This window comes from Sebastes fasciatus, chromosome 14, assembly GCF_043250625.1.
Source record: "Sebastes fasciatus isolate fSebFas1 chromosome 14, fSebFas1.pri, whole genome shotgun sequence".
NCBI classification, from domain to species: Eukaryota; Metazoa; Chordata; class Actinopteri; order Perciformes; family Sebastidae; genus Sebastes; species Sebastes fasciatus.
Genome location: NC_133808.1, coordinates 13,153,409 through 13,169,007, shown reverse-complemented (window position 1 = coordinate 13,169,007; position 15,599 = coordinate 13,153,409). Strand labels below are relative to the sequence as shown.

General features: G+C 39.5%; 1 protein-coding gene across 5 annotated transcripts in view; it reads right to left on the bottom strand.

Moving 5' to 3' along the window:
- The window catches only part of dcaf6 (ddb1 and cul4 associated factor 6), a 29,317-nt gene that overhangs the window by 12,620 nt on the left and 1,098 nt on the right, over positions 1-15,599 (bottom strand). For all 5 annotated transcript variants that reach the window (XM_074658953.1, XM_074658954.1, XM_074658955.1 and 2 more), the window contains exons 2-8: positions 11,000-11,061; positions 7,288-7,380; positions 6,284-6,469; positions 6,070-6,183; positions 3,343-3,478; positions 2,886-3,097; positions 672-765 (exon numbers count right to left, since the gene is read on the bottom strand). In XM_074658953.1, the coding sequence (XP_074515054.1) occupies positions 672-765; positions 2,886-3,097; positions 3,343-3,478; positions 6,070-6,183; positions 6,284-6,469; positions 7,288-7,380; positions 11,000-11,061 (897 nt within the window). The remainder of the gene's footprint in view (positions 1-671; positions 766-2,885; positions 3,098-3,342; positions 3,479-6,069; positions 6,184-6,283; positions 6,470-7,287; positions 7,381-10,999; positions 11,062-15,599) is intronic.

Here is a 15,599-nt window from a genome sequence, read left to right as displayed (position 1 = left end):
CAACGAATTGTTACGCAAAAAAAAGTAATTCTCGCATTATTGCACGATAGATCATGCAAATCCAGCTGCCATCCAGGGAGCTGGATTTCCCAAGGCATCCCAACCAACCGAAGATGAGGAAGAACTCTTGTTATATGATTACAAGACATTTACACATTGAAGTTTATTTTGTTTTATCAGCTTTTGTCAACTTTTTTAAATGAAAGATGTGTCGTTTTTTTCTTTTGGTATACTCTAAAATACAAATCTGTGTGATTTTTATTTGCACCCGTTTACCTTAAAACCTGTAACACTTGAAAATATTGTTCTTAGGAACGTTAAATCTTCCATTTTGAAAGAATTTCACTGTTTTGAGTCTTGTCTCATGTGAGGCTGTTGTTTTTGTTCGTTCCAAATAAAAGAAGAAAATAATCAAATGTGATGAAGTATGGTTGTTTTAAATCATTCCGTAATTGAAATCATTTCGTAATTGAATTTACAGAACAATTACTGTATCGGGATATATACCGTTATCGTGTTATGAAATAACATATACTGTGACAGAACATTTTGGGTAGGGGGTGTTGGGAAACTAACTAAGAGGCCGGCTCCGTAATTAGAGATCTCTACTTTAAACTTAACGAGCAGTAACGCGTACATGTCAGTTTCTGTACTGACTGCTCTGATCTTACCGTCTCTCTCCCTCTCACTCTCAGGGCGAGCTCGGGGTCCAGTGTCAGACCAGTCACCTCGTAGACGGAGGCGCTTCACTGGAGGCTGCCTCAGCTGTGGAAACACACGCACACACACACACACACACACACACAGAAAGATTAGCAGTTTGTCAGTCAAAGCATGGTCAAAAATAGCTCCGCTGCCAAAGCAAAACACTGCTCGTCTCTGTCAGTGTCCTCTTTAAAGTGCCCCCTCCCTTCTGGCTGCACGACTGAGGTTGCCTCCACTTTCCAGTCCCCTGGCTCTCTTCGCAGCGCAACAGGCTGAGAGCCAGAAATAGAAAAAGGGGGTCTTAGTGCAGGGACTATCAACTGCTTTACTCAGGAAATGTCATCAGGTCTGGTTATGTACTGGAGGTGGTGAAAAGCAGCAGAGGCTGACAGAGGTAGTAGAATAAATCAGAGAGCAAAAGGCCCTGAAGAAATGAGGTTACAGGTGGAGGAAAAGGGGAGAGAGAGAGAGAGGGGTAATGAGCCTGTGCTTGGCCGTCCCCTCCACCTCAGCCTGAACTATTTTGGAGGATAGAGGAACACTGCCTGCGTCGGTCGCTGTATTTGGAAAGGAATGTGTGTGGCGGTTGCATCTCGACACAGCTGAACTCACCACGAGGCTTTGAAACACTGGCACCGTGATCCAGCACATTCAGACACACCAGTAGTCGCAGTAAACACTTTCAGACTAACTGCTCACCCAAACAGATACGATGACCCAGATACATTTAAGTAAAAACACTGAAGAATACATGTTTTAGATTTGATTTAAATCAATAATCCATTGTGCCTTATCTTTCTTTATCACAGTGTTTCTCCCCCCTCCTCCCCCTCTCCTCTGTTCTTCAGGGCCATCTGCCTGCTCTCACTGCACTGCATCAGCCAATGCAGATCTAGCACTGATGTCTGCAGTGCTCACAAAGCTGACAGCCACAACAAGGTCTCTTGTTTGTTTACAATAAACATCCCTTTCACAGCCTACATGCAAGACTCTGCTTGGCCACAAGTGCTTTTCTATGATACACATACAAATAGTACCAATTAGCCCTTCGCCAAGCCCCTCCCTAGAACGGCCACTGTCCAATCCTACGTTAGCAACCGTGACTAGGCGCAGGAGGCGGGTCGAGCTGTGTCAAGTCCGACAGCAAATATCCTCAAAGTTTAGGGGGGGGGTGTATTCCAGAGATGTCAAGAAGTGGGGTATTTGGTCATAAACCAAAGTATTGCAGAAATTAACATTTTAACCATAGACGGTATATATAGATGGACGACATGTCTCCACTTCCTCTCACTGCACAAAAGTGAGGCCAAAATATGCCGGATACAGCAGATGACATCTTCAGATTCTGACGTCATTTGGAGCCGGAGTCTGCACAGTAGTGATCGGGCGGTGGAGCCGCGGTGCTGAGGTCCCGCCCAAACATCTGCCTGAGCCAATCACGAGGCGAGCACGGCTTGTTAGTGATTAGATAATCACAGCTGTCAATAATGACGTCTCTGCCCCTTTTTATAGCATCAAATAACTAATTAAAAGCAAACTTATCAGAAATATTAACACTTGAACATAAATCAGCGTGATAAGAACCACCAAAAATGACAGAAACCATCTTTGGGGAAAAATTATTTGAAGTGTAGTTTGACTTTTTAGTTTGGCCCATGTCCCAGCCACTAACATGGAGGGGGCGGGCTTTATGACCTATACAGCAGCCAGCCACCAGGGGGCAATCGAGATGTTTTGGATTCACTTTTGGGGAGCTGTCATGTCGTCCATCTTTATATACAGTCTATGATTTTTACCTGATGATGGCGCTAGATGGAAAGTCAGAGGATCACCAAAGTTATTACAGCTCATCCTGAGAGAAACATGAATGTCTGAACCAAATTTCATGGCGATCCATTCAGTTGATGTTGAGATATTTCACTCAAAACCACAAATGTGAACCTCACAAGAGGATAGGATCACTAGAAGAAAAGTCAGAGGATCACCAAATTCAGTAGGATTCATCCTCTGGGGAACATGAACGTCTGAACTAAATTTCATGGCAATCCATTAAGTAGATGTTGAGATATTTCAGTCTGGACCAAAGTGGTGGACCGACAGAGCCATGCCACAAGCGTCCCTATCAGGACTCATGTGATGTTACGAGAGCTGCATGACTCGAGCCGTCACTGTGCGCTCACCTCCTCCCTCCTCTCCTCAGACGGGCCCTTCAGCTCTCGGGCCTGGTCATCTTTGGGATCGAACAGGTAGATATAGTCGGAGGAGTAGCTGACCAGCACCTCCTGACCGTCCTCGCTGTAGCAGAGGGAAGTCACACGACACGACTTGTTGGACAGGTGAGCGGGAACAAACCTCACGCACATGCCCGTCGTCCCCCGTCCCATGTAGTTGCCTGCGGATGAGAGAGAGCCTATTAGTGTAAACATCTAACAATAGACACACAGGGGAGCAGACACAGAAAACAGTAGGACGGGACTAAAACCCCAGAGAGGAACCCCTCAAAGCTGCTTCAAACAGCTAATAACAAGTACACTACACCAACAAAAACTGTGACATACAGTGAGCCTAAAAGTCAATGTGAAGCTATTATATCTACATAAATATAGGTGAAAGATGTCAGCCTGCAGGACAGTTTACCTGTCGCTCTGGTGCCCAGCATGCGTCTGTCGTAGATCCGCACTGAGCTGTCAGAGCAGCCCACAGCCAGGTAGTACGGCACCAGAGGAGAAATGGATATGGAGGTCGCTGCCCTTCGACAGTTTATCAGGATGTCCTGAAATTAAAGCAAACACAATTAGGAAAAGTCAAATGATAAAGTCAATGAGCCCTACTCTAAAGTCAGCAGCAACAGAGGTGGTATTTTAAAAGACCTCATCTCAATCTATCTGAGGGATAAAGTGTGAAAAACGCCTGCAGTTCTTGCTGGTGTTCTTTGTGTCTCTGGGGTGCAGCAGCAAAATCGGTTGTTCTTCCTTCTTCCAGTGACGTGATGTACTCGGTAGTAAGAAAGAGTTACAGAGTGCTGCTTCAGCTTTGGTAGCTGTGGATGCAATGCCGCTCCAAAACGTCCTTGTTTTTAAATCGCTTGTGTTACGTTTCACTGCTACATTCAGCTGTATTTAGCCGGAGAGAGGCCGAGGCTGTGGCTCCAGCTGGGAGGATATGGCCGGCGGGGTCCCTCCAGAAAGTGAGCTGCTGAGAGCAAACACCGACTGATGGAGCCTTTGCTGAAATTGCCCTCCGATGCCAACAGATACTGAATCATTCTGCTGAAATGAATTCAGCGTTGGCAACAACAACAACCCCGAGAGGCAAACTTCTCCCACGTGCTGGAAAAGACAACCAAGACCAACAGGGCGTTTTTGGGGGGGATTTTTGTCATTGTAATTTGCTATTTTAATGGTCTGCCGCCAAAGAAGGAAGCAGAACGAGCTGCTGCTCAGCGGGCAGCCGACAAGAAAGAGTGATACAGCGTGTAGAGCCGGCATATTTTCACATCTTACTCTGTGAATTAAGGATTTATTTCAACCAAACCACAGCTGCTGGTTGTTGGAACAGCGGAAAGACTAACGTACTAATGTTTTTGGCGAGTTTTATTTAGTTTCTGTCCAGTTTGAATGAAGTTAATAAGGCAGTTAAGCCCATCTTAATTTGGTGTAAAACTTGAATTCAGAAGGTGCATGGTTGTAGTTTCTTTTTAGATGTAAGAATATTTCCTTCATTGACATTTTGTGAGTTTATTCTGTTTATTTATCAGACATAGCGAACTCGCCGCTCGTGTGTAATGCATCCTGGTACATGTAGGCACAGCCAGCACGGCTCCGCAGCAGGAGGCCTCGGCTTTCTCGGTCAATATAGCAGCACTGGGGAATTTATTTCTTTAATGGACTACATTTACCATCTCCACTGATTAGATATGCACATAAACGGTGGTGAATTTTCTTTCCCTATTTAAAGTAACAATCATTGCAACAGTTCAATCCGGCTGAGCAATTCAGAAAAAAAATATATATATATATATTCAATCGATTTGTCATTTTCCAGCTGTGGATGTCCACTTGTAACACTAACAGGTTGTAGGGTAATTAAGAGGGAGAGGCAACACAGTCTGGTTACCGTCACAGGCACTGATCCCGAGCAGGAAATACGAGAAGATGCAACACAATCTAGAGGGCACAGCTTCTCACACACACGCACACACACACATACTGATGCAGCCAGGCCTGGAGCCAAGAAATTTGTTTTCTGAATTACTCCAGAGACAGAGAGTTGGTTGTGAAGCTGAGGACAAACTCATAGTGGAAAAGTGGGAGATGACTGCTTCTGACATCATCAATACCAAATTAATACCAATTCCAATAGCCAATAAAGACGATATATATATATATATATATATAAAATTAAAATGAATTAAAATTAAATATAAATGACACATTTTTTTGACTAAACAATTGTGAGTCAGAGAAAAATATGCATTACACACTATTATGTATTAAACACGTTAAAGAACTTAAGGTTAAAACCAGTAACCTGAAGAAATGGGACATTACGTGCTAGTTTTTCCACAACAGAAAAAAGACCCCCACTACCAAACAAGTAACCATACGTTAAGGCCCTGACTACACCACGCCGACGGTTGGCCGTCGGACAGTTTGGGGCCGTCGGTGAGCGTCTGTCGGCCTAGATTTTTTGGTGTGTCCCGCACCGTCGGCTCTAGTCTACATGTGTCTGAGGTTTTTTTGGTCGATTCAGCATGTTAAATCGGCGGCGGAGCCCGTCGGTGAGAGGAATCACTCCGATTGGCTGTTCATCTTAAACTAATCGGTGCACGAGAAGAGATACAGACGTAAGAAAGCAAGCCAAGGAGTAAAGTCAAGATTGCAAACACAGAAGGCTCTTCTCATTTTTCACCTTCATCTCATCTGATCATTCCAGTAAACGGATACTTTCACAACAACATGGCCATCTGGAATGAAGCTAAGTGGTGAGTGAGAGTGGTGTGAAAATGTTTGGCAAACTTAATTTCATGTACGTATCATACTTGGCTTGTATATCCACTGTCCTCGCTCTTACGGTTTCCGTTTTTGAATGATGTACACAGACTACCGTAAACTGCTGGTGTGGAGAGTTATTTCAGCTCACGCAGGCGCAGAACGTTCGTGGTAGTTGGCCGTCGGCTGTGGTCTTTGCGGTGTGTTCAAGTGCAACTTTTTGGCCAAGATAAAGGCAACATGAGACGACGCAACAGGCGGCCACTAGTTCATTGATGTCGGGTTGGTGTGTCTGGGCCTTTAGTGATACTGAGAATCCCACCCTCGGTGTCACCAAGTGAAAGGAGAAAAAGCATCACAGCTGTCACCGTACATCTTTGCAGTCTTCTTTAGTGCAGCTCGTCTTCGTGCGGAGGTCAAACCACCGCACCGTGCCGTCCTCCCCACACGACAGAAACGTGTAGGGGTCATTTGGTACCGTCATAATCTGACAAGACAAAAAGAGAAACTGAGGTTAGGAGACAGGAACCACGAAGAAGAAAGATGCTCTGTGAAATGTTTGGCCGGCGTTTCTTTTTGCTCAGTACCTCATAAGCTGTTCCATAATGGCAGGTGAACTGACACTGTCGGTTGTGCTCGGGACTCTTCTCTGTGTTGGTGTAGTAGATGATGCCGTCTCCGGAGCAGGAGATGATCTCCTGATCGTTCGTGTGGGGCATAAACTTAGCGCTGAAGATGTTCGCCCGATGACCTGAACGTATCGACTTCTTGACCTGTGAAAGAGAAAAGAGATCACCTTCTATTCTGATCATGTTCAACTTCAAATTAAAGACGGACATGGCCTCTTTTGAATCTCTCCAAGTCTGATGTCATTTTTAATGTAAATATAAAAAAGAAACAGAATGAAAATATTCCTACCTTTTATTTTTATGAAAATGTGCTGCTTCATTTATGTTGTATTAATGTGGTATTTTATTTATATTTTGTGCCCCTCTTTTTGTCTGTTCATTTTTTTTCTTTTGTGCCCAAGTTTTGTTCTGTTTGCTTCGTTACCTGCTTTTCATTGATTTACTGTAATATGTTGTCTTGTGTTGCATATGTTGTTTATTTATTGGAAAACCTGCATTACAAAGAAATGTTATTTACAACCAATGAACTAAACTGCTGACATCTTTTGGTATAAAACCTGCATCAGACGATCGCCAAAATGATCAAAACATGAGATGATTCTTTTGCTTTTTTTGACCTAGATTTATTTTGAGGAAAACAAACAAATGATGTCAGTTTCAAACCTTATCACACAGGAACTACAGCTGTGAAAACCGCTGACATAATGCCACATCACTGAACTAAACTAGACTTTGTGACCCGTACTGTTTGTACCTGCAGTGTTTCCAAGTGACCGAGAACACCAGCTGCTACAGTGGATTGTTGTTGACATGGTTTGATGATTTGGATTTTCTTTCGATTAAGAAATATCAACTCGGCATCCAAAACTCTCATGCCAACTGAGCTACAAGTGGTTAAATGACAAACTGCACAAACTGTGGAATTGCACATAACTGTTGTCACATTATCGATCATGACGTACCTTTTTGTTGTACGGGTTGGAGATGACCAGAAAGGTGTCGTCTGACCCCGACAGGAGATATTCACCTGTTTCGTTCCAGGATATAGTGTTGACCTGCGGAGAAGATATTCAAAGATACGGATATTTATTTCGCAGTTTACAGGATTAGTTGATTAACTGATTAGTCGACAGACTGAAAATTAAATCAACAACAATTCTGAACAAAAAATTCATTGATTCCAGCTTCTCAAATGTGACTGCTTTCTGGCTTTTATTTCATTTTATATCTTTGTAAACTGATAACATTTAGCATTTTGAAGATGTCACTTTGGGCTCTGGGAAAATGGTATCAAATGTGAACATTTTTGAAAAAATATAAAATGTTCATTCATATAAAATGAAGACCATATAGAGACTAAACCAGAGGTTCCCAACATGGGGTCTGGACCCTCATGAGGAGTCTCAAGATGAATCTAATGGGTCAGGAGATGATTATCAGAGGAAATAAGAAAACACAAAAACGTTCCTACACAAAATTACATGTATTTTTTCTAATCTGTGCTTTTTTTGCAAAATATTGCAAAGTTTCACCACTTCAGGCCTCTAAAATGATTTAAATGAAACAGTCTTAAACCAAAAAAAAAACAACTGAACTACTCACAACACATAAACATGCACCTTGTGACGAGGGCTCGCAAGTAGACATTGGTTTGTGTTAAAAAAAATCACAAGCAAAAAAGGTTGGAACCAGTGGGAAACCTCTGGATCTGAGAAGTGAAGCCAATGCAGAAGTGCCTTAAACTTGCATTCTTTCTAACAGCCAGCAGGGGGCGACTCCTCTGGTTGCAAAAAGAAGTCTGAATGTATAGAAGTCTATGAGAAAATGACCCTACTTCTCACTGGATTTATTACCTCAGTAAACATTGTAAACAGTTTATGATCTCAGTCGCTAGTTTCAAGTCTTCTTCAATACAGCATGATGTTCATTTAGTAAATTATGGTCCCATTTAGAGTCAAATAGACCATAAAGCAGGGTATGCTTTAGGGCATGGCTACCTTGTGATTGACAGGTCGCTACCACGGAGTTGTCCGTGTTTTCGTCTTTAACTTTAACCCTTTCACTGTGTGTTTCCAGTTCATGAGAGTTAATTATAATATTTTGGTCGCCTAAAAATGTCTTATTCAGTGTTCGGTTGTTCAAAACGTGAGTCCACTAACCAATGGGTGACGTCACGGTGACTACGTCTACTTCTTATATTCACTCGATGGTTGGGAGCCACTGAGGATCTAATTTTCTTGTCCAATTCCAAGTTCTTTCATTAACACGTTCATTAACATTCAACAAAGTGAAATCGCTATCAAATCATGATCATTCATTTAACCTAAATCGTAATGAATCTAAAGTAGAGCACAAGAACATTCAGTTCACGGTTTGCTGTCACTCTGTGGATCAATATTTCATTACCACCTGCTTGTTGCAGCTTCAGTGTTTCATCATCACACTGTTGCTCTTCATTTCCAGACTCACTCTGCTGCAATCAGTGAAACTACACTGCCTGCCCATCCGTTTACCACATCCTGCAAACTGGACCCCAGGATCAATGTCATCATACATTTCAAACACGTTTCAATCGATTCTGATCCTCTGAAGTAAAATGTTATCAGATTGTGAGGTGAATCTGTCTTATGTCTCTCACGTGGTGAAAGATGAAAAGGCGATGACGGTGAGCAGTAGATTCAAACGAGGGGCCGAACAGTCTTCACCTTCTACAGGCAGATTTTATCACATATGTACGTCACATTGTGAGGTTCCGTAAAACTTAAATTTTTACTGTGTCAACTGAGAATAAACTGCAAATCTCTCATTCTTTGACCAACAACAGCAAGTTGTATTTCACAACTGAATCAACTTCCTTGTTTTGCAATGTTTGGTGTGGTTCTCTCTCGCCCTTCAGCCTGCTAACCACCACATGGTTGAGGCGTACTTGGCCACCTATACAAAAACACTCAAACCATCCACTCACTGAGAGGATGCAGCTCATCAGTGAGCAGAGTAGCAGTTTATTGAGAGAAACAACAGAGAAAGATGTGTTCACACGGCCCAAAATTGCATTTCTAGTAATTGATTTGTAGGTCAATCGAGGTGCGAGGTGTGTCTATGTATTTGTTTGATGTATTTTGTAAATAAAAAAAAATTTGAAAATGAAGTGCTAACCAAAAAACAGAAGCTCAGATGAGTCATCACCTTCTGTTAGGGCTGCGACTAACAATTCATATCATGATCGATTAATCTGCTGATTATTTACTCTATAAAACGTCCTAAAACAGAGAAGAAACAGTATGTATAACATATCCCACAGTCAAGCCCTGTCCTCAAATGTCTCATTCTGTCTGGCCAAAACAAAAACAGAGAAAAGCAGCAAATCCTCACACTGGAGAAGAAATATGGCTAAAACAATTATCAAAACAGTTGCATTATTTTTCTGTTGATCAACAAATCAATCAATCAACAGATTTTAGATGTATTGTCCCAGAGGGAAATTTGTTTTCACAGCCAGTACACAGAAACATACAGAAATACACATGGTACCAGTATCTTCTGTATCAAATACCTCCACCCAAGAATGGAAGAGATTATATATTTCAAGAAGATAATAAACCTGTTAAATTTCTCACAATGGAGCCAAACCTCCAGCAGGGACCTCCAGACCAACTCATAATCATATTCAACAGAGAAAAGGAAAATCGTCACATTTCGGAGGCTTTGAACAGATACTGTTTGGTGTTTTTATTCAATAAATCAATAATGGAAAACTGTCTTTTGTTTATCAGCTAATTGGTTAAGCTAGTAGTATATAAACTATTAACCGTGTTACAATCCGACGGTGGGCCCGGCCACTATTTGGTCTTTTAGAGGTTGTAGTCAGTCTTTAAGATAGAAATTAGAAACATTAAGGAATCAATTGGTACCAACCATGTCATGTTAGCTTGTCGGGAAGAACGTTAAATAACGCTTAAAAGCAACGCTAAATTTTGGTGAAGAAAAACTGGCATGGACATTTTTTTAAAGGGTTCCCGTGACCTCTGACCTCAAGATATGTGAATGAAAAGTCTGAGATAAAACAAATGTTGACAAACTGCAGAATTTGCAGAAAAAGGTAATAAATTGCAATACATCTTATCACAATACTCAGCATATCGCAAAATGTTTAAAATTGCAATAAGATTGTATTGTAATTTAAGTATCGTAATGATACTGTATCGTGTGGCCTCTGGTGATTCCACCCCTATAGGCTACTAATAGTTTCAGTCCTGCCTCTAACAGTCTAACAGTAATAGTAACAGTTACAATATCTCAACTCGTCTATACATAAATAAAACCACTAATATATCCGTAACATGCAATAATAATGGTCCTCAAATCCTTTTTACTATATAGCAGCAGTGGTTAAGACAAGGCGGGTATTAAAGTGCAGCTCTCCTGCGGTTGTTGTGGTGTTTTGGACGGCCTGACGTCCAGGCTGATAGAGTGACAGGACGTGTGACTGTTATGTCAGCTTCAGGTTTCTCAGAGGTATTAACCACCTGGCCTCGAGTCAAAGATCTGCTCTCCGTCAGACGCTGAGGCTTCACAAACCCACTGAGGAAAAGGCGTGATGTGCTTTTTTTCTTTTCAAGACGACACAAACTAATAAAACGAAAGAGCAAATAGATGGAAAATTGAGGCACTTACACAGCCATCGTGTACATTCAGTGTCCCTTCAAGTTTCAGTCTCTGGACAAACTCTCTTCTACCTGTAAAATGAAAAAGAAAACAATTGTAAAAGAATGACAAGTTTACTTCTTATCCTATTGAATGACAGCTCTATCTATATCCATCTATCTATCTATCTATCTCTTCACTCTAGTTAGGTGCAATAGTAGTTCTGTGGCCTGGTGTAAAATATCCCATCATTAAACATTTGGATTCAGTATTTCCGTAACATGTACTGTATTATTCATGCAGGGGAAGCCTCCCTCACACTTGCTTGCACCAACAGATGAAAAAGAGAAAACATAAATGTTCGTGCTGCTGTAAAATGAGACTATAAAATGCAGTAAAAAGTGATCTGATAAATCCCGTACTTATGATCCATCTTTCTGCTGTATCAGGAGAAAACATGTTCTCTGAAGGACAGCTCTTGGGCGAATTAAATGACAATAAAACATTAAAAAAGTAAAAATCTGCTGAGGATTTGTGAGTTAGCAGCATTAATGAAACTGTGAAGAAAAACATTTATATATTTGATGTCTGGATCATTCATTGTTAAAGTGATGAGTCACGTATTTATGTCGTAATTCTTGTTGAGTTCTTTCCTTTAAAGAGTTATTACTCATCCTGAGCGGTAATAAAGTTATTGTTTGATACTGTAAAAGAGACATAATTCAGGGAACTCAAAACAGTCAGCATGCAGACTAAAAAAAAACATTCATCTTTGAGTGCGCTGTTGACACTATTCTCCCACAATGCAATGCACAATGGGAAATGGAGGAGATGCTCTTCGCTGCTAAAAATGAAAACTACTTGTGGATGGTGGTGAAACAACTCAGAAGACTGACACATAGCAGTTACGCTTTGGGAAATAAAAACATTTTGCTGCCTCTTTGTTAAATCTAAATTGGAAGAAGCATTTTAAAAGTCGCAGATGTGATTGACGTCCGATGGTGCACTTATTGTTTAATTGTAAAATGTAGTATCATTTAAATTTAGTTTCATACGTATTCTCATTATCATCTGCCTAAGATCCGCCTCTTTGTCAGTGTTTTGGATAATTTTGTTAAAAGAAGAAAATAAGAGTTTAATTAAGTGAAGAGGTAAATATGGTTTGTATTTTGTATTACCTTGCCATGTGTAAGTAGTATAAAAAAAACAGTATACTATTATGATTATTATAGTACATGAGTACATATGTGACACAGCAATCGTCTCCTCCATGAGAAAGGTCTATTCCAGGCCTGAAACTTGCACACATAATCAAAATGAATGTAATGTAATGTAATTCATGTTTTACATAAGTACACATATATATATAAACTCTTCTAGGTGTGAGGATGAGGTAACTCCCTTCATTCATTCAATGTGGGAAAGTTGTTTTTCTATTTTGAAATGGAAAGAAGTTGCGAAAGCCGGCAGCTGAGTATCCGACCTAGAGCGTTGACTTGCACCGACAGGTTTCATTAGCGTTGCAGGAATCAGACAAGCCTGAATTTGTGTTGAGTAAATGAGAAGCTATGGCCTCTTCTGAAGCTAATAATAACGGCACATGTGAAAACGTTGGACTAATAATACAACAATATCCCCATTGCAGCTCACACAAGACGTTTTTTATCTGTTAGTTGTTTTTTTATTCTATAATATTACAATTCTATTATAACAATATATATAAATAACAATATAATAATAATAATTAAATAAATAATTAAATATATTATAATACAAACTGTGCTTGAAAGTTATAATTTAAAAAAGTTAATCACAATAAATGTACAATTTACTAACTTTTGGTACAAAAGAAATGTGGGACTGTAAACAGCAAGCTGCAACTAATTATTATTTTCACTATTGGTTGCTTCTTTTTTAAAATTATATTATTATATATTTTAAATATCAATCACTCATTTTTTTTTTAATTAATCGATTAATTGTTTGGTCTATAAAAAAACAGAAAAAAAAGTCCATCTCTATTTCCCAGAGCAGAACCAACAGTCCAAAACCCAAATATATTCAATTTACAATGATATAAAACAGACAAAAGCAACAAATCATCACGTTGGAGAAGCTTGAACCAGACAGACTGAGAATGTTGTTGAACTCAAACAATCACTTATTATCAAAGATATTTAGAGATGAATTTTGACTTGCGGTAATTTGTGACAACACACAGCCTGTGTTTGGTCGGTTATACGTTTAAATAACGTGATAATAATCTGCTCAACGCTCAAAGAGGATCCAGACATGCCAGGTAAATGCATTTATTTTATTTCTAGATGAACACCTATGTCAATAATATGCAACTTCTCTGTCTTGTTTTTGCTCATTAGAGTTACTCTGTGTTTTTTGGAGGGTCCCATCAGCATGTAAAACAGGATCAAAGGTCATTATTAACACTTTCTAGAGTTCAGAGAAAGCCCTGCAATCCGTAAGCTCCCCGGAAGTGTCTCTGGAATTCAATGTAGACCACTTGTTGCCCCCATCCCCCTTTTTGAAAGCTAAATATATCCCACAAGAGCTCTGACCCGCAGATCACTGCATGTATATCCTCTATAACACAATAACAGTTCGAACCAGATCTCAGTCAAGCTAAATGCAGCGCTGACTAAACCTCTGCGGCACCTGCCCCACCTCGACAGGCTCATAAATCTCCAGTCAACCACTGTCAGATGCTGACGGTTTGACAGGCCACATCGCAGACAAGTCGTATAAACCTCTCTGTCTCGCTGTGTGCCAGCGCCGCTGTCCTCTGTTTACACCGTTGTTTCATCAGGTTGTTCCCTCATAACCGACGCAGAGACAGACAGCAGAGCAATCTCACTAACGAGGACGATCACTGCAAGTTAACTCACAATAGAGTTTTATAGTTTTGCCCTGGTTAAGCTTGAAACGTGAATGAAATTATTGTAAACCACACGGCACAGACATACTCTAGACTGAATCTTTCAACCTATAGTAGTATACTGACTAATGCTCTTATTTATAAGTGCCATAATAACATGGCAGTATGTCATGATATATTATTTTGTGTGACTATTTAAAAACACTGCAGTGTCATGGCAAGTTTTAAAAATATTTTCTAATAAATAGAAATGAATTGAAGCCAGTACTATTTTTATTTGGTCTGTTACTCTTTCTGAGTTTAGAGCCGAAGCAGCCGCCTTCTTTTATTCAAAGTGGGAATTTTCTATTTTAGAAGTGTTTTGATATACTGGCCTGATATGTGCTGTATTTAATCCATATATTTGCTTACTTGATTCTATCGTTGTTGTGTCTGCTTTCATTAGTATACTATTCAAATGTTGTTTTTCTTCTGTCATGTCCATTTTCAAAGGGGTCTCTTGACCTCTGACCTCAAGATATGTGAATGTAAATGGGTTCTATGGGTACCCACGAGTCTCCCCTTTACAGACATGCCCACTTTATGATAATCACATGCAGTTTGGGGCAAATCATAGTCAAGTCAGCACACTGACACACTGACAGCTGTTGTTGCCTGTTGGGCTTCAGTTTGCCATGTTATGATTTGAGCATATTTTGTTATGCTAAATGCAGTACCTGTGAGGGTTTCTGGACAATATTTGTCATTGTTTTGTGTTGCTAATTGTGTAATTTCCAATAATAAATATATACATTTGCATAAAGCAAATATATTTGCCCATATTGATAAAAGCATTAAATATGTGAGAAATCTCCCTTTAAGGTACATTTTGAACAGATAAAAAATGTGCAATTAATATGTGATAATTTGTGATTAATCGCTATATATATATATATATATATATATATATATATATATATATAATGTTTATAATGTAGCCTGTAGATGGTTTATTTGCTGTGCATTATCCATGGAAATTGCATCTATGCAGACTTGATACATCATTAGTCATCTGAATAAGTCAGAACACTGCATCTCGTTATTTATAATTTATTTATTTGTGTATTTAATTCGTTTTTTTCTATATCCTTTTTAATTCAATTGATAGTTAACTAGCCTACTCATTTTGATTGGGTTATTTTTCAGTTTGTATGTGGGTGGGATAGGGAGGGAATTTGGAGCCATGTTTGTGTGAGTTTGTGTTTTGTATGTTTTGTATATTTGGTTAACTAAAACAATTGAAAATAAAATATATTCTAAAAAAGAAATTGCATCTATGCATGCAAAACCTGTGCAAAATATGATTTTGCAGTAGCTATTACATCATAAAAAAGATGCACTATTGAGGATTATATATATAATATTTAATGCCATCCATCTAGTGCTTTAATTGATTTCCAATAATAAATATATACATTTGCATAAAGCAAACATATTTGTCCACTCCCATGTTGATAAAAGTATTAAATATGTGACAAATCTCCCTTTAAGGTACATTTTGAACAGATACAAAATGTGCAATTAATATGTGATTAATCACTAAATATATAATATAATATATATAATGTTTATAATACAGCCTGTAGATGGTTTATTTGCTGTGCATTATCCATGGAAATTGCATTGATTCCTGTGCTAAGATATGATTTTGCTGTAGCTATTACATCATAAAAAAAATGCACTATTGAGGATTATATATAT